This window comes from Panicum virgatum, chromosome 3K, assembly GCF_016808335.1.
Source record: "Panicum virgatum strain AP13 chromosome 3K, P.virgatum_v5, whole genome shotgun sequence".
In the NCBI taxonomy this organism is placed as follows: domain Eukaryota; kingdom Viridiplantae; phylum Streptophyta; class Magnoliopsida; order Poales; family Poaceae; genus Panicum; species Panicum virgatum.
Genome location: NC_053138.1, coordinates 47,464,214 through 47,482,978, shown reverse-complemented (window position 1 = coordinate 47,482,978; position 18,765 = coordinate 47,464,214). Strand labels below are relative to the sequence as shown.

Sequence of the window (18,765 nt, the reverse complement as noted above, 5' to 3'; positions counted from 1 at the left end):
AAAGTACGGGGAATCGTTCCCCACCCTTCCCCGAAGGTATTGCCCCTAATATCTCATCGTTTAACCGTGTGCATTAGTAGTTATTGGTGGTTTTTTTGATTAGGGTTAGGTTCTTGATATGAGAAATGGTGGTGTTGTTGATAGTTTTATCATGATTAGGATTTTAGATGATACTTAGATGGTACTCTGCTCTCGATTTGGACGTGAGGTAGTACGTGCATGCATCGATTAATATGATTTCTAGGATTGAGTGGTGGGGATGTTAATATGAGTTACATGTAATTTTATTCCATAGTTTTAGGAATGTACATATTATATTTTGAGCGCTGGTATATTATGCTTAATTAGTATATACTTTGTTACCATAATTATTTTGTTTTTGTTTCCATAAGTTTTTTTATTTCACATGGCAATTGAATTTATGTATCTGCAGTGCACATGGCAATGAGCGATGCCCGGTACAAGCTGCTTGGTGGTGGACAGTACCCATCCGAGTGTGATGAGGATGCCCCAGTCCCTCCTGCCCTTCCAGTTCCATTTTGTCGTTGTGAACCGGGCAATCAGCTGGCAGAGGTGAAGCAATCGAGGCATCCCAAGATGGCCGGTAGAGCATTCTACATATGCAAGTGGAGTGATTCATTGAATCATTGCCACTGCTTTTTCTTTCAGTGGATCGATGGTCCGGATAAGTTCGATCCTAGAATTCGGCTGTTCCCTTATTATCGGTCAGAGTCATGGGCGTACAATGAGTTTAGACGATGGGTCCCTCCCCCACCAAATCCACCACCTATGACAGAGGAAGAGAAGCAAGAAGCTGCTATATATTGTGTGAATAATCCTCCCAAATGTCATTGCGGTGTTCGTGCCAAACTTCAAAGGCCTAATATTGGTGTCCCTCCAAAGTTCACTCCCTTTTTTAGATGCTCGCTAAAGACTGAGTAAGTGTCATGTAGCGTAGCATTGATTCTTTAATTTTGCATGAGTAGATGCTCGTTAATGTTATGTGTCATGCAGGATGGATGGCCGGCATGTGACTTCAATGAGTATATTTATGGTCCTAGATCTCATTGGCCGACAGAAGAGGAAGTGCGAGAATTTGAGAGTGGGAAGAAGCCATGGACATGTACAACTACTCCTAGTCTTCGATGCAAGTGTGGTATTCTGGCCACAAAAGGCGTAGTTCCTTCTGAGCTTAGCTACGGATATTACTGTGGGAATAGCTACGGAGAGTATTGGGTTCGTATATTAACCACAAAGTTGAAACTCCTTATGATTATGTCATTGTGCTAGTATTTGGTATATTAACATTTCTGAATGTTTGGCTCTCAATAATTTTTCAGGAGGGAAGGACATGTGATTGTGAGTGGTTCGAAGGCCGGTATGAGCTAATGTTGCAATTGGGCAGAACAAAAGAGCCTCGGAAATCTCGAGACACTTTAAATAGAAAACTGAAGATAAGGAAGGATTACCAAGTTACTTTGCCCCTTGAGTCATTTCTGTCACCCCTTGAGTCATTTCTATCCGGGCCTGTACTCCAAGACCTACGGCGTGAGTATGAAAAGAAGGCAGTAGAAAAGGAGACTCTTGAGGATTGCATTGTTTATTGGAGGAGGAACCGGAGCAAGTACCCACGGCCCCTCACAGATAGGGAGCTTTTGGCAAATTATGAGAAGAAGGAGAAGGAGGAGGAGATGGAGAGGCAGAGGTTAAGGGAGGAAAAAGCAAAGAAAGGTTTTACTGTTGATCCGGAAGCTAAACACCCAAAGTGTTCATGGGAAGAATATTTTCAGAAATTGGAGGCTAAAAAGAGGATGGAAAAAATGGAAAAGATGGAGAATTTAGCTCAGGAGGCTCAGATGGAGGCAATGCAGGCCCTAGTTGCCGATCTGCCACACAAGGTGCCCAACGTTGAGAAGGATGTGTCATCCGCGAGCACGGAGGTTTTGGGTGTTAGAGCTACTCAAATGGAGGCAATGAAGGCACTTGTAGGAGACTTACCTGCCCAGGATCACCCGTCTGACAGGAAAGGAAAAGTAGTGGACACACCTGTAGTCGATAACCAAGGGAATAGTGCAGTGCAAGACAAAGGGAAGAGTGCTTCTGAGCATGACCACGTTATTGATGATGGAGATGATGACGAGTGGTGGTCAATGAATGCATATGAAGTAGAAGTCATAGTGTCCCAAATTGAGGTAAGAAAGGGGAAAGCTGTAGTCCAAGATAATGGAGATGATGATGATGATGGTTGGGGAGAGCTTTTGATTGAAGGCGACTCTGATTAGCTTGTTTTATTTATAATTGTATGGACTCTATATATGATTGGACTATGTGTGTGACAGACTTTTTTTATTACGGGACTATTTATGTGCTTTACCTATTCATGTAGTTGTCGTATGTGTATGAGACTTTATTTGTAGTTTCGAACATTGTATGGTTATGAAATTAGGAATTTATTTAGTTTGTATCGTGTGCAATTTAATGATGGGTCATCTCCATTATTGAACAAGTGTTTTATATTACAATCGCAACTGCAGATGCAAAAAATGTTGTGGCACGGGCACGACCCGCGTGTAAACTTAACAATTGCGCACCGTAATCTTATAAATAATTTTTTTTGAAAATGAATGCCAAAGCACGTTGAATTTGAAAGTGGAAATATTTTAGATCTTTTGAATATTGAGTACTTTTTTAAGTATATCTTCTGTTCAAATTTGAAAAATTATGCAAGAGAAATAGAAAATAGCATTGAATTGTGTTAGCTGTGTATGAAAGTTATAGATTTCAGAATTTGGAGCAACATTTGTTCAAGACTGCTCTATTGCGAATTTGTTGGTTTTGAAGTTTTGAGCGACGTCCATGCTCAATGTTTTTTAATTAGAATATGTTTCGGTGTCCGAATCATAGGTGCAACAGATGTCGATAAGCATTTATGCGAACAAATTACGAAAATACTTTGAATTTGAAATGTTGTTGTAAATAGCATGCAGCGAGATGGAGCAGCAAGGTAGTTAGCTGGCCGAATTTGAGATGTGCTTGTCGCGCCACTCGGAGTGGCAAAGCAAAGTTACTCTGTCGCGCCATTGGGAGTGGCGCGACCAAAGGGAGCTGCCACGCCACCAAGTGAAAAATGCAGGCCTTACTGGGCGTGGGCACACAATGGCGCAACAGCGGGCATCTGTCGCGCCAGTGGTGTTGGCGCGACAAGCCTACTCTGTCTGCACAACGACTGCGTGCACTGTTGCCTGCACAATGACTGTTTTGGCACTGACCAGTTGGCCCTGGTGGTCAGCCCCTATTTAGGGTTTAGGGTTTACAAAATCCATTTCAACGAGTTTGTAAAATTGATATCAATTTGTAGAAAAATCTAAAAAATGCAAACTCAATCTTAGGATTTTAGGATTGGCCTTTAGGATTATTACTTCAGAGGTTCTTTTAGGATTTGAAAAGGAGGGACTCCTTGGATTTAAAAAATGCAACTCAAGTTTGAAATTAAAATAGGGAACTTGTAAAATTGATATAAAATTGTAAAAAAATCCTAAGATATGTAATTGTGAATATGGGAGTAATTGTGAATATGTAAGATAACTGAAGAGAGTGACAAAAATAATTGTGAGACAGCGTATTTTGTAGTATGAATGAATTATTTTGACACTCTATGATGTACATCAAAGAATAAACAAAGCCGCCACGTGGCTGGTCGGCCTCACTCTATTTTTTTGGAGTTAGAAATATTTTATACCATGAATATATAAATGATCTCTTTGATTCTACAATTTCCTTATACTCTTTTGTACTTTTCATATATTCTGTTGTTCATAGCTTCCAATGGCGGCCAAGCCTACTGAAGAATGGCGCAACTCGAGTCCGGTTAAAATTGATGATGGTGGTTTGTCGTCTAACTAGAGCAACTCGTATGAGGAGGAGGTGGTAACACCGCCTAAGGAGAAGACACACCGTACCGTAGAAGTGATGGCACTCGGCAACAGGTCAAAGTGATGGCACTCGGCATCCAGATTTGCCGAGTGTTTTGGCCAAAACACTCGGCAAAGGGCCTGTTTGCCAAGTGTTTTAGCCAAAACACTCGGCAAAGCTTTCATATATTCAATTTTATTTTTAGTTTCAGCTCCTGCAAATCAAACACCTCAAATATCACACATATCGCTCAAATATCACATATATCACACAAATGTCTCAAATATCACATATATCACCAAATAAATCCACATATCACACATATAGTACACAGATATCATCACAAGTCCACAAATCAAACCAAGTCCACCACCAAGCTCACAAGTATCACCAAACAAGTCCATCACAAATCACATACTCTGTAGCATGCAAACCGATACTCTAGATGTACATGCATACAGATCAGGCAACAAAAATCCATCTCACAAGACCTTTCCAGCAATTACATCGATATAAGATCCGGCAAAGCATCTTGCTGACTACCGCGACCTTGGCTTCCTCCTTCCAGCTGGCTACCGTGACCACTACTTTCTCCTTCCCTTGGAGTATTGCCATAGTAGTTGATGGTGACGACGGGGTTGTCGTGGTTGGTGCTGGAGAAGCAGCTGACATGGGTCGCACAGTTGCTACAGGGCAGACACCCACCTAACCAGCTAATTATCTTGGAGAACTTCTTCCGTAATGTCATAGGATTTGGTGAGAACTTTGATATTTCAATGGCTCCACCAAAACAAACACAGACAAATTTCACCGGTGGATCTGGGTTTGCTGATGTTGTTGTAGGTAGAATGCGATGATTAGAAATGCATGTACAGATCTGGGGTACCGGATTCGCCCGATGTGGAGGAGGTGGTGGAGGTGGCCTCTCCGCGGTCTTGAATTTGGAGGAGGCACCTGGGAGGGGGGATAGCTGAGGCCGCATACCAGAATAATTGAGTGGTCAGACAAGGATAACTGAGTCCCAAGAACAAAATAACTGAGTTGGGAGAATAACTGGCACAAATTAATTATTGGAGTTGTGTATAATGGAACTACATGACAGTTTTAAAAGAAATGGAACTGCATGACACTTTTCAAAAAAAAATTGGAACTGCATTTACATGCCAAATTTCTAAGCAATCATATTAGGTAAAGCACATGTACACTTTAATCATATTAGCCTAGTATCCATGAGTGAAATTCATATTAACATCCCCACTACTCAATCCTAGAAATCATATTAATCATCCAAAGCCCTAATCAAGAGAAAACTATCAACTACGATATTATTTTTCAAATCAAGAACCAAACCCTAATCACCAAGAAGGAAAAATGGGAGCAATACCTTCGGGGAAGGGTGGGGAACGTTTCCCCCCACTTTCCCCCCTCCAAAATGCCGAATTTGGGGGGGATCTGGGGGGCGGCGGCCGGCGGCGTCGCCCTGGACGCGCTCTGCTCGGGAAGGACTGAGGGAAGGAAAGAGAGGGTGGGGGAGAAGAGGCCGGCGGGCCCAGGATATTGTCCTTGTCGCGCCAGGCCGCCTGGCGCGACAACATTGTCGCGCCAGTGCATGTGGCGCGACAGTGAGGGCCACGTCATCGCCGGCCACCAGCGTGGCCACACTGTCGCCAGGGCATCCATTGCACCAGTGGTGTTGGCGCGACAAGCCTACTCTATCGCGCCATTGAGTGCCCAAGCCCAGTAAGGACTTCATTTTTCATTTGGTGGCGTGGCAGGTCCTTTTGGTCGCGCCACTCCTAGTGGCACGACAGGTTAGCTTTGTAGCACCACCCGGAGTGTCGCGACAAGCACAGAATTCCTACCTTGCCGCTCTGCCTTGCTTCTGTTGCTAGTGCTTGCTTCTGCTGCTGTCTCGCTGCTGGTTGCTTCTGCTGCTGGTGCTCAAGCTGCTAATGGTTCAATAACCGAAACAAAACTGCCCCACCCCATAAAAATAAAACTTGTTTTTCGCAAGAGGGGCTTGTACTAACATAAATTCAAACCAACCAAAAAAGAGATAGAGAGCCGTCAGCACACAAGCACATAGTCCATTAGAACCTACAGTAGTCCATTACAAGGATCTTATCCATCTCAACCTAAAGTGGTCCATGACAAGCACAAATAGGTTCTAGGTAGCATTTTTACAATACATCTAGGAACAAAGTGTCGGTACTCCTTCATCTATGGCGCCGTCCACGCTCGGCAGGGCTAAAAGGGTCGGTGCGCCGCCGTTGCCTTCCAGGAACTGTTGCGAGCACGTTCGCGCTACCAACATCGGTGTGGTCACGAGAACGCCTTTGTCGCCGACGGGGAGGATAAGCGGGTGCATCCTGAGGTGCCTGCACAAAAATATATAACATGGAGGCATGTTGAAGACTAAAAATGTGTACAATATCACGTTTTCTTTATAATGATGCAATATCACCTCTAAGTTAGAACATTTCAATTACACATGCTTACCTGACTCGATTCACCCTGAGTCTGCGCTCCTAGGGGAGCATCAAACATTTGCGACATCCTAAGCACCTCAAAGCTTGGGTCCTCATCTTCTGAGTCGCCTTGGCGGGCGGACTCTTCACTACCTTCGGATGACTGGATAGCTTTGCCCCTTGACAAGGCACGTGAACCAGTCCTGGAAGTGGTCCTTGAACGGCTTCTCGAACCGGAATGCCCAGGAGTTGTAGCGGTTGCGGCACCGTAGTGAATCGGTGTCCGTAAGCTGGAAGTGGGGTCATGTGCACTTGAAGTTCGTGCACCAGAGGCCTCTGGACCAAATGCCTCGTCTGGCCGAGCCATGCAATTGAGCCTAGCGGCCATCCGCCTGCAGCTCCGATGGACTCTCTGTATCAAAGAGCAATATGTGAGTCATTACCCGTTGAACTATATTTCAGATAAACAGTTACATTCGGATTCAAGGAAAGATAGTAACATCAACAAATGCCCTAAAGTGCCCCCAGCATTGTCTCCTTCGTTTGCATGAGCCATTGCCACGCCAGCCTCGTTAGCGAGGCGTCCGAGTTGTTGTGCCTATTTCAATTCAGTTAGTCCAAAAATAATTGAAAATGTGCAAATGTAAGGAAATATCAAACAAAGAGCGTGATGTACCATGTAGTTCTGCAAAGGGCCCCGTTCGGGCTGAACTCCTCCACGAGTGATATCATCGTACACATCGATGATGTCATCATCATCGTCGGTGTTCGCGTGGTCTTCTATAGGTTCAGTGGATTGTGGTGGCTTGATAGAAACTCTAGCCACTGAATGAAGCCACCGAAGGTACTCCTTGTAATGGTTGTGCCTACGTGTCGGTCCACTTTCCGGATGCATCCTTTGCCTTTGTTCCCACTATGCCAGTGGCTGTGCGTGTTTGACACGCCAATCATTCTCAGTGTACCGTTTCTTCCTGTCAATACTGACATAAGAGCGGTGTATTAGTGAAATAGTATTGGTAAAGAGAAATGAATTTGAAGGCATAAAATGTACCTATGCAAAGCTTGGGACGTCAAAATTGCCTCCGGAGGGAAGTCTTGCAATCTGCCGAACTGTCTCTTGACACTTTGCGGCAAGTGCATCTCGACTACAAAGAAAAAAAAAATCAAAGGCACGCAAGTCCTCCACAGTTCGGCATCGCGTGTGCAAATATCACTCAGTTCCAACTCGTCCAGCTCGGCTCTACTGTACGGTGTCCAGAAGATCTACATACCACGTACGCATTAGAAATCATGTAGACAGAAGCATTTATTTACCGAACGGTATGAAGGTTATAACCTGATTTTGAGTGAGGCAGTCTAGGTCGTCCATGTAACGCATGTAGCGGCGTGCAGGATCCCTTCTTACAGCTCCCACATTCTTCCAACAGTAAGCAACGGTGGGCCTAGACTCCTCATCATGGTGTGGCCACGGCTGCTAATTAATACCTCTAGTGAGATTATGGTTATCCAAAAATCATTTAATGTCCCGCCAACGAAAAGTGAGATTGTAACGCTAATTAATACCTCTAGTTCGCCTCGGTACGGCCGGCCTATTGGAAAGCGCTCCCAAATCCAGATTTGCAGGAGGTATGCACAACCTCCTAGGTTTGAATCATTAGCAATCCGCCGACATGCGTCACAAAGCTGCCGGTACATCCAAGCTAAAGTTGCCGATCCCCAACTATACTGAGCAATGTTCTCCCACTGCTGGCCAATAATTGGAAGTATCATCCATGAAATCATGTTTCCCGAACCATCAGGAAACAGAAAACCTCCAAACATGTGCCACAACCATACGCGAGCATACCACTCTACAGCCTCCTGCGGTGCTCCTTGAGGACAATGGTTAAAATTCTGCCTCAACCAAGCCGAGCTAACCCTTGAGGTCTTCCTGTCCTTGACCCCCTCAGGTGGTTCTGGAGGCTGAATCCCAATCAGTGCTTCTACAATATCTCTCCAGCCATCAGTCTGTATAATGCCGGTCACTGCAATTCCCTCTAAAGGCAGCCCAAGAATCATCGCCACATCTTGCAAAGTGATGCTGACCTCCCCGCAAGGTAAATGAAAAGAATGTGTCTCCGGCCTCCAACGGTCCACAAAAGTAGTTAGCAGAGGCGCATCCATCGCTGGGAGGCCCGCACACACCACTCGAGCAAGAGGAAGCATCCCAGCCCGGCGAAGGCACGACACATACCGCTCATCCCACCGAAGGGGGGAGTGTGTACGTGCTCGGAGGGGCGCCAACACCTAATATGGGAACAAATGAGTCGTTACAGGTAGCTAAAAAGTTAAATTGAACTATTGAGAAACAGTAACACTAACATCGGCACGGTTGAAAGGCCCTTGTTTGGTTTTGGTAATTGAGTGACAACTTAGGTGGACTAATAAGTGTTTATGTTGAGATACACAGGAAATTAGTCCACACAAAGACACTAGTATGAGCAACATGTGCCATGGTGGAGAAATGGCTAAGGGTTGATGCTATGCTCATATAGTGTGATCGAGGAGCTCATTGCATATGAGACATGACATGGAGTCATGTGACCAAAGTGGAGAAGATCAAGACAATGCTTGGCTTGATGGACCGGTTGCAATGGAGAAGGGCAAGTCAAGGCTTTGAAGCGATGGACCGCGAGGCGGTGAAGCTTGGGCAAGATTTGGCGCCAATGGACCGAGGCAACGGTGAAGAGCGAGCAAGGTCAAGATCGATGGACCAAAGAGGTCATGTGATGATATGGAGTGGATCATATCATTCAAGGAAGATCAAGCCAAGTGTTGACTCATGAAGATGATCAAAAGGCTTGATGGAGTTTGGTGCTTGTGTGGCATCAACATTTGGGAAGATGAAATGGAATGCGCAAGGCAAAGGTATGACTTGTAGGGCATTTCATTTCACCGGTCAAAGGTTGTGTAGAGAAGTGCATGACCGGATTTAGGATAGATGGCCGTACTATCAAGAGGGGCAAACTTGTTTACATATCGGTCATCTAGTGCCACTTGAGCGATCTAACATTGCATTGTAGCTAGGATCGAGTGGCGTGGTGAGATCAAGTGAAAATCCTTTGAAAATGATTGTGAAATGCTAACACACATGCACATGGTGTTGTTCACGTGGTTGTGTTGGCACATTTGCAAAGGAGAAAGTGTTGGAGTTGTTGTTGATCAACATTGGGAAGTAAGAAAGGTTTTTCGGTGTTCTCCGGAAATTAGGTGGCTCTTGGAGTGGAATACTGCTTTGATCCATTGTGTTTTGGATCAAGTATTCAGTTGGGTTGTGTAGCCCTCTGAATTAGCTTTCCATAGAGTCCAAGATCACCTAATTTGGACATCGGAGCTAAGAGTTATGGCCGTTTTTACCGAGGTACATTTCTGCTGGAAATAGACCTGCGGACGGTCCGCTAGACCTGCGGACGGTCCGCCCTAGAGTGGCGGACGGTCCGCCGTTATCTCGGTTGAGCTCAAACAGAACCGTTTTTGGCTCTGTGGGTGGTCCAAAATGACCTGCGGACCGTCCGGTCCATGGGGGCGGACGGTCCGCCTTTAAAAGCTGAAACGGGCGCAGAAACTTGGTTGTTCTGTCTTGGGTGCCCAAAATGACCTGCGGACCGTCCGGTCCTTGGGGGCGGACGGTCCGCCTCCTACTGAAATTTCTGGGACAGAAACACTGCGGTTTCTGTGTGTGCTCACGTTTTGAACTGCGGACAGTCCGCCCCTGGGGAGCGGACAGTCCGCCGGTAACTTCCAGATTTGGTCAGAGACGTTTGCAAATCGGTTGGTTCGACGTTTTGAACCGCGGACAGTCCGCCCCAGGGGCGCGGACAGTCCGCCCGGGGCTCTAACGGTCGACTCTGACACATAATCATTGCAGTTCTAGCCGTTGGTTTTAAATGGCGGACGGTCCGGTTTTTGTGAGGCGGACAGTCCGCGAAAACTCAGTTTTCACGGGATTTGAGTGTAACGGCTAGTTTGGGGCCTCCCCCTATAAATAGAGGGTGTGGCCGGCCATTTGTGAGTGCTGAGCACTTTGGGGACTTAGTGTCCATGTGTGAGAGTGCTTGAGAGCCCTCTACTCACTCTAACTTGATAGTATTCATCCGATCGAGTGAGAGAGCGATTCTAGTGCGATTGCTTTGAGAGATTGCATCGAGTGGCACTAGGTGATCGTGTTGCAAGCCGGTGTGCTTGTTACTCTTGGAGGTTGCCACCTCCTAGACGGCTTGGTGGCAAGAGACTCCGTTGAAGCCCGCAAGAAGTTTGTGCGGTGCTCCGGGGAAGAGTTTGTGAGGGGTATTGTGCTCACCCCGCGGGAGCCGCGAAGAGCAACTCTAGTTGAGCGAGACGTGAAAAGCAACAAGTGGTCCGGCCGGATCATGTGCTAGAGCTCGGTGTGAGCACTCCACGTGGGAGAGTGTGACTTGAGAGTCACCACTAGCAAGAGGATCGGCGGCAACCTTGGAGCTTGTCTCAACGGGGATTAGCTTGGTGGCAACCAAGTGAACCTCGGGATAAAAATCACCGTGTCAACTTTGTCTACTCTTCTCGGTGGTTTGCTTTCTCCAAATCACAAGCATTGTATTTACATTCATATATATCTTGTGCTTGTGTAGTTACTCTCTAGTGATTTGTTAGCTTGTGTAGCTTGCAAATCTTCTTCTTGCTTGTGTAGCTAGAAGTAGAGATCCTAGTGTATCTAGTTAGCTTGTGTAGCTTAATTAGTTGCTCTTGCTTAGATTGTGTAACTAATCAAGTTGAGCTCTTGGATTTGGATTGTGTATCCTTGTCCTTGAGCATCTAGTGAGCTTAGGTTGGCTTTGTGCTTTTGCTCATTAGAATTGTGTAGGAGCTCCCGCGGTTTGTGAAGTACTAGTGCTTAGGCTTGTGTGTCTTGGCATTAGATTTATTAAGAGAGCTCTTACTAGCTTGGCACTCCATTTGCTTTGTGTAGGATCTTTTTGGAGGTGCCTTAGAGTTATAGTTAGAGGGGTGTAGTCTTGGCTAAGCGAATAGTTTCAATTCCGCATAAGTTTCGGTTAGCCGGCGCAATTAGTTTTAGAAAGGACTATTCACCCCCCCTCTAGTCCGCCATCTCGACCCTACAAGTGGTATCAGAGCCGAGGTCTCTCATTTGTGGTCCTTACCGACCCGAGAGGATGGCGACTTATGGGCTAGATGTTGAGTGTCCACACATTTTTGATGGCACACACTTTGCACTGTGGAAAAATTGGATGATATGCAATTTTAAATTTATTTGCCCTCAAATGTGGTGGATGGTGGATGTAGGTTTTTCTCATGTGTTAGATGAAGGAAATCTAACTCCAACACAAGAGAAATGCCTAGATCTAGATATCCAAGCTACTAACATTTTATTTAGATCTTTGCATAATTGTATACTTGATGAGATCATGGATATGAAAACCGCACACGAGATTTGGAGTTATCTCAATAAGAAATATGGGGCGGCCTCCAATGATGATGATGATTTTAAGGCCAAGGAAGAAGTGCATAAGGATGGTGAGCATATTCACGACATGGTACTTGTGGAAGATTGCTCCACCTCATGGTCAAGTGATGATGATGATGATGATAATGATCTAACTACAACAAGCTCACTTGATATAATTGATGGTGATGATTCAAGTGTTGCAAATTATAATTCTACTCCAAGCATATTTGATGATCAAGTTGGCTCATGTACGGATGATATTGCTACTTCAAGCTCATCTCCATCTCCACATTGCTTCATGTCACAAAGTGACACAAAGGTATCAAATTGCAATGTGATTGATCTTAATTCATATGATGAGCTCTTGAGTAGATATGCTAGCTTGACCAAATTATTTGAGGAAGTGTTAGTCAAAACAATCAAATTTGAAAAAGAAAACTCTTTTCTCAAAGACACATGTGAACAACAAAAGCATCTACTTTATGTCATAAGTTGTTCACATGAGGAGCTAAAATTGACTCATGAGGAGCTTAGTGTTGCTCATGAGAATTTGGTACTAGACCATGCTTTACTCACTAACAAGCTTTCTAGTAAAGTAATTAAAACTAGTGAGAGCTCATCACATGGGTCAAAGGATCAATTGCAAAATATTGCTAACCCTTGTGATGTAGGTAAGAAACATGTATCCACCTCATGTGATGATTTATTGTTTATGCCATGTACTTCAAATACTTGTTCTTCTTCTACTATGCAATATGAGACTAACCTTGTAGAAGAAAACAAAGAGCTCCAAAGTCAAGTGAAGTATTTGAGCAACAAAATAGAGAGATGGACAAAATCAAAAGTCACCCTTGAAAGCATAATAAAAAATCAAAGAAGTTTCGGTGACATGAGTGGCATTGGTTCCAACAAGAGCAAAGCCAAAGGAAAGAAATGGGGCAAGAATAAATATAATTGGAAGATGAAGAAGCAAGAAGAAATGAAGCTATCTCATTTCATGTGCTTTCAATGCCATGAGATGGGACACTTTGCAAATGGTTGCCCCAACAAAGAAAAGCTCAAGTTGAAGAAGGAAGAAGAGAAGTTTAAATATGTCAAATGCTTCAAGTGCTGCACTTGGGGTCATCTCACCTCAATGTGCCCAACCAAGCAATTGGTGAAGCAACAAGAACCTCAACCAAAGCCACAAGTTGAGCAAGAGAAGGCACCCCAACTTCAAGTCAAGATCAACCATGATGATCAATTTGATGACTTGAATATGATGAAAAAGAGAACAAGAAGGGGTGGCAAGGCAAGAACAAGGCATCCAACTCACATTCAAGATACCAAGATGTTGAGCAAAAACAAGATTCAAGAGAAGAATCCACATGCTCACATCAGGTGCCATAGTTGTGCAACATTGGGTCACCTAGCTTCGGGTTGCCCAAGCAAGCTTGAGAAGAAGACTCAAGCAAACAATGAGAAGCAAGGCAATGAGAAGCATCAAATGAGCAAGGAAGAAAAGGCTCAACAAAAGAGAAGATGCTACTTATGCCGGGAAAGGGGACACATGGCTTATTCATGTCCCTTAGGTAACAATTCTAAGCTTATTTCAATTGATGCAAATACTATGCTTAGAAAGGATGATAATGGTACCTCATTTGTTACTATTGCAAAATATCCCGCTATTCATACTAAGGCATTGCCAAAGTATGTTGCTCCTAACTTGAGAGGATCCAACCTAGTTTGGGTACCATCAAAACGTGGATAAATGTGTGTAGGTACCAATGACATTGGAGGCTTCATTCAATTGATTTTATCTTGTTCATCATGTGATTGAGTCAAGTAATTAAAGCCTAGTGCTATTCTCATCCCAATGTCAAATCAAAACATTGAAGTCCAAGTACTACAACATACAAATGTCTTATTCTAGTTGTGATGATTTGTAGGAAATATTTGATGGCTTGCAAATTTAGTTGAGTTGAATCTTGTTTTGGATGAAAAATCATTTTGCATATTGGAAAATGAGTTAAATGTCATTGACTTCTCAAAAATGATTTGAAAACTAGTACATATGACATTTGGTTCTTATGTATACTCTTTGTTTCATTTTTCTGATTTTTTGAAGCAATTTTGAGCCATTTATGAGTTTTCATGATTTTACTCATTTTATTTTTGAATTCTTGTTGTAACTTGTTCATATGAGTCTCTTGAAGGTTTTCATGCAATATTTGAGATTTTTGGATTTTTATATGAGCAATGATCCCAAATTGGAGTTGGATTTGAGAAAATTGGCAGAATTCAGACTTGTCAGATTTTTGGTAGCGCGGACAGTCCGCGGGTATGGGGCGGACAGTCCGCCGTTCATAAGGATTGTCCACCAGAGGCTCTGCAGAGAAGTTGTCAACCGCAAAAATACACTGCGGACAGTCCGCCAAAGGACCGCGGACGGTCCGCCTGTGTTGGGCAGTATTTGCCAGAGGCAGTTTCAGTCGGGCGGCGGTGTGAAAATTCAAAGGCGGACGGTCCGCTAGGATATCGCGGACAGTCCGCGAATGGACAGAAAGGAGGATCCTGACAGCTAGACTTATCATCAGCTACAAAGGTATATCTCTAGTTGATCACATTCATTTGGGTGCATATGAGATGTTTGAATTGGATATATATGCTCTTGTTTCTTGCTACAAGATGATTGAATGGATTAAATGGTTAGTAATCAAAATTGAGTTAGTTTGAATGGATATGATCATGAGATAACCTTCAATATGGTATATGATTAGATATATGTCTTGTGAGTTCATTCAAATAAGTTGACATCAAGTTTGATTCAATTTTATGAAGTTTAGCTCATTTGCTCAAAATCTGTCCTTTATTGAAAATCTGAGCAAGCTGAGAAGATAGCCATAGTTGGATGATCAAATCTATTTGGATTGGTTTGAAATTTGGTATGCATGCCCTACACTTATGGTACTAGTTGCTGTACAAATTTCATGAGAATATGATGAGAAATACTTTGGTTTTGGAGTGGATCTTGTCAATGCATGTGCAGCAGTTTTCAGCATGCACCTATGACTGAATCTGTGAAATCTGGTAGCAATCTCGAAAAGCATTGAAGCTCAAATTTTTATGACTACTAGATGACTTAGTGCCACATAGCTCCACAATTTTTTGTGGCAGTTCAATGTGTACTTTGAGAGATTTGATGTATTCTTTGAGAAGTACAAAATCTGCCAGAAAAGTGACAAATGTTGGATTGATCTTGAGTCACTTAAATTGAAAGGTCCTCAAGTTGGAATCATCGTTACAAGTGGTTGAGGAACCTAGGTTTGGTTTTGAGAGGAGCTAGAAGCATGACAAGTATTGGGTCACACTTTTGGCACTTAATTGAAAGATCAAGACCAAGCTCAAAAAGAAAGAAAATGACTTAAAGAAAGATGTGAAGATTTCTTTTATGACAAGTCCATAGTTTGATCAATCAATCAAAGTCATTCAAGTGAGTGTCAAGAATGGTTCTTGGAGAGATCACTTCTCCTTGGAGAGGGGCCGGACCGTCCAAGAGTGGGATGGACAAGCAAGGTGCTTGGAAGGCCGACATGGAAGTGGTAGTCTAGAGTCATTGGAGATGCTTAGTTGAAGCTATCGAATGGGTTGATCAAGAAAAGCAAGCAACACCTAACATAAGAGAGATTCATGATAGTTCAAGTATATTCAAGTGGTATTCTCTCAAGCAAGCAAAGATCAAAAAGAAGAAGCAAGTCAACCACAACAAGATAGTGCACTTGATTATAAATAATCCTAAATTCATATGGGTGAAGGATGGTATTCATTGTCTTCACCAAGCTATTATAATTGGACTTCATGATGCTAGTTGGAGAACTAAATCGGAATCTAATGACTATCCTCTACTCCAACATAGCAAGGTGAAATTGGTTGACATATGCATTCATTATATGCTAAGGACATGATTAGTGCATATAGTCATATATAGTGATCTTTCATGAAAAATAAAATATTTTTAAATGTTTTATGATGCCACTATTGCTTCTATGGTTGATATGATCTAGTGGTAACATATGACATGTTCATGAGCTAGTAAACCCAAGTAGTTGATCTAGAAAATGAGCTTTCAAGTGTTTAACTCAACATTGTCAAGATAACCCTTAGAATGAGGTGTGAAGAAGCTTGTCATTGGTTCAAACCGAGTTGAATTATTTGGGCAAGTAGTCCAGATCAAGTCAAAAAGAAAGAAGCTCATGGAAACCATCTAGTTCAAGAATTGGTTATCAATGTCAAATTCCACAAGGTGATCCATCATAATTTTACAAATGATACTAGATTCAACAAAAGGTATATCATTGTATCTCTACAAGTGATATACATGGTCATACAAGTGGTACTCATTCAAGTAGATCTAGTACAACAATGGTGGTTCCACAAGTGATCCTCAACTTTAAGTGATCAATTCAAATCAAGAAAGCTATCCTCATCAAGAAGAGCTCAAGATTCAAGTAGATTGACAAAACTCTTTGACATAGGGGGAGGAGCCCCACTACAAAGTATCAAGGTCAAGGATCCTACTAGTATCCTACATGTGGCATTTCAAGGTGATCTTCATGCTTCCACATGTTGTTGTTACAAGTGGTGTCAATTCCAATCAAATTGAAAGTGTCCATCAAAAATGAAGATTCAAGACTCAACCATCTACCCAAGTCCAACTCTTTGTATCAAACCACAAACGCTTCATATGATTGCCTACAAGGGGTATCCAAGTGGTAACCCTACAAGTACAAGAGGTACAACTTCAAGTGGTGGCCATTGATCTTCACATGGCAAATTTCATGTGGCTTCGGCCCTTTTTTATGGTCATTGATGACAAAGGGGGAGAGAAATGAACAAAGATATGAATTATCCTTGGATGACAAAGGGAGAGATGAGATGAGAGTACGATCATGGACATGGATCAAGAGGGGCAATATTGAGGAGGATCAATATTCTTGGACAAGAGGAGCACACAAGTAGGGGGAGCAAGCTCATGAACTTAGTTGTTTGCATTTGATATGTGCATATTCATGTGCTTGCTTGCATTTGCATAAGTTTTAAAATTTATATATGCATTGCTTGTGTGTGATGTATGCTAGTCATAGAACTTAATTGATGATTTGATAACTAGCATGCATAGATTGTAGCTAGACATTTTTTTTACAAATGGATCAAGAGCCTTGCTAATATTGTTGATCTCATGAGGTATCTTGAGTTTTTGATGAATGTCTAGTTACTCATTGATGCTAAGGAATGAACTCCAAGGATGCAACTCAAATTGGTATCACGCTTCAAAGGTTTATCCTATATACCTTAGCATCACTTAGTAGTGATAACAATCCCACAAATTTCATATTTATGCATGTGTGTGAGTTTAAAACCAAATCTCTTGAGCACACATGTAGGGGGAGTTATCACTACCAAGTCGGTTTTTTATGGTGCTTATCCAATCTTTACAAGTGGTCTTAATGGTGGATAAGAAACATAAAATCCAAACCAAGTTAGCTATTTACACATGTGTGAAGTGCTAGCTTGGAATATGCTTAATTTCCATATCTTTGTAGAGTTGTCATCAATTACCAAAAAGGGGGAGATTGAAAGGCCCTTGTTTGGTTTTGGTAATTGAGTGACAACTTAGGTGGACTAATAAGTGTTTATGTTGAGATACACAGGAAATTAGTCCACACAAAGACACTAGTATGAGCAACATGTGCCATGGTGGAGAAATGGCTAAGGGTTGATGCTATGCTCATATAGTGTGATCGAGGAGCTCATTGCATATGAGACATGACATGGAGTCATGTGACCAAAGTGGAGAAGATCAAGACAATGCTTGGCTTGATGGACCGGTTGCAATGGAGAAGGGCAAGTCAAGGCTTTGAAGCGATGGACCGCGAGGCGGTGAAGCTTGGGCAAGATTTGGCGCCAATGGACCGAGGCAACGGTGAAGAGCGAGCAAGGTCAAGATCGATGGACCAAAGAGGTCATGTGATGATATGGAGTGGATCATATCATTCAAGGAAGATCAAGCCAAGTGTTGACTCATGAAGATGATCAAAAGGCTTGATGGAGTTTGGTGCTTGTGTGGCATCAACATTTGGGAAGATGAAATGGAATGCGCAAGGCAAAGGTATGACTTGTAGGGCATTTCATTTCACCGGTCAAAGGTTGTGTAGAGAAGTGCATGACCGGATTTAGGATAGATGGCCGTACTATCAAGAGGGGCAAACTTGTTTACATATCGGTCATCTAGTGCCACTTGAGCGATCTAACATTGCATTGTAGCTAGGATCGAGTGGCGTGGTGAGATCAAGTGAAAATCCTTTGAAAATGATTGTGAAATGCTAACACACATGCACATGGTGTTGTTCACGTGGTTGTGTTGGCACATTTGCAAAGGAGAAAGTGTTGGAGTTGTTGTTGATCAACATTGGGAAGTAAGAAAGGTTTTTCGGTGTTCTCCGGAAATTAGGTGGCTCTTGGAGTGGAATACTGCTTTGATCCATTGTGTTTTGGATCAAGTATTCAGTTGGGTTGTGTAGCCCTCTGAATTAGCTTTCCATAGAGTCCAAGATCACCTAATTTGGACATCGGAGCTAAGAGTTATGGCCGTTTTTACCGAGGTACATTTCTGCTGGAAATAGACCTGCGGACGGTCCGCTAGACCTGCGGACGGTCCGCCCTTGAGTGGCGGACGGTCCGCCGTTATCTCGGTTGAGCTCAAACAGAACCGTTTTTGGCTCTGTGGGTGGTCCAAAATGACCTGCGGACCGTCCGGTCCATGGGGGCGGACGGTCCGCCTTTAAAAGCTGAAACGGGCGCAGAAACTTGGTTGTTCTGTCTTGGGTGCCCAAAATGACCTGCGGACCGTCCGGTCCTTGGGGG

At 43.2% G+C, this 18,765-nt stretch overlaps 2 protein-coding genes across 3 annotated transcripts in view; both read left to right on the top strand.

The window, feature by feature from the left end:
• LOC120699385 (probable LRR receptor-like serine/threonine-protein kinase At3g47570) overlaps positions 1 to 18,765 on the top strand; it is a 94,783-nt gene that overhangs the window by 1,933 nt on the left and 74,085 nt on the right. The gene's annotated exons all lie outside the window — the stretch shown is intronic.
• LOC120699386 lies at positions 923 to 2,482 on the top strand. Its single transcript, XM_039983363.1, has 2 exons — positions 923 to 1,236; positions 1,341 to 2,482. Exons 1-2 carry the CDS (start codon positions 979 to 981, stop codon positions 2,280 to 2,282), a joined length of 1,200 nt encoding a protein of 399 aa, XP_039839297.1. The 5' UTR covers positions 923 to 978; the 3' UTR covers positions 2,283 to 2,482.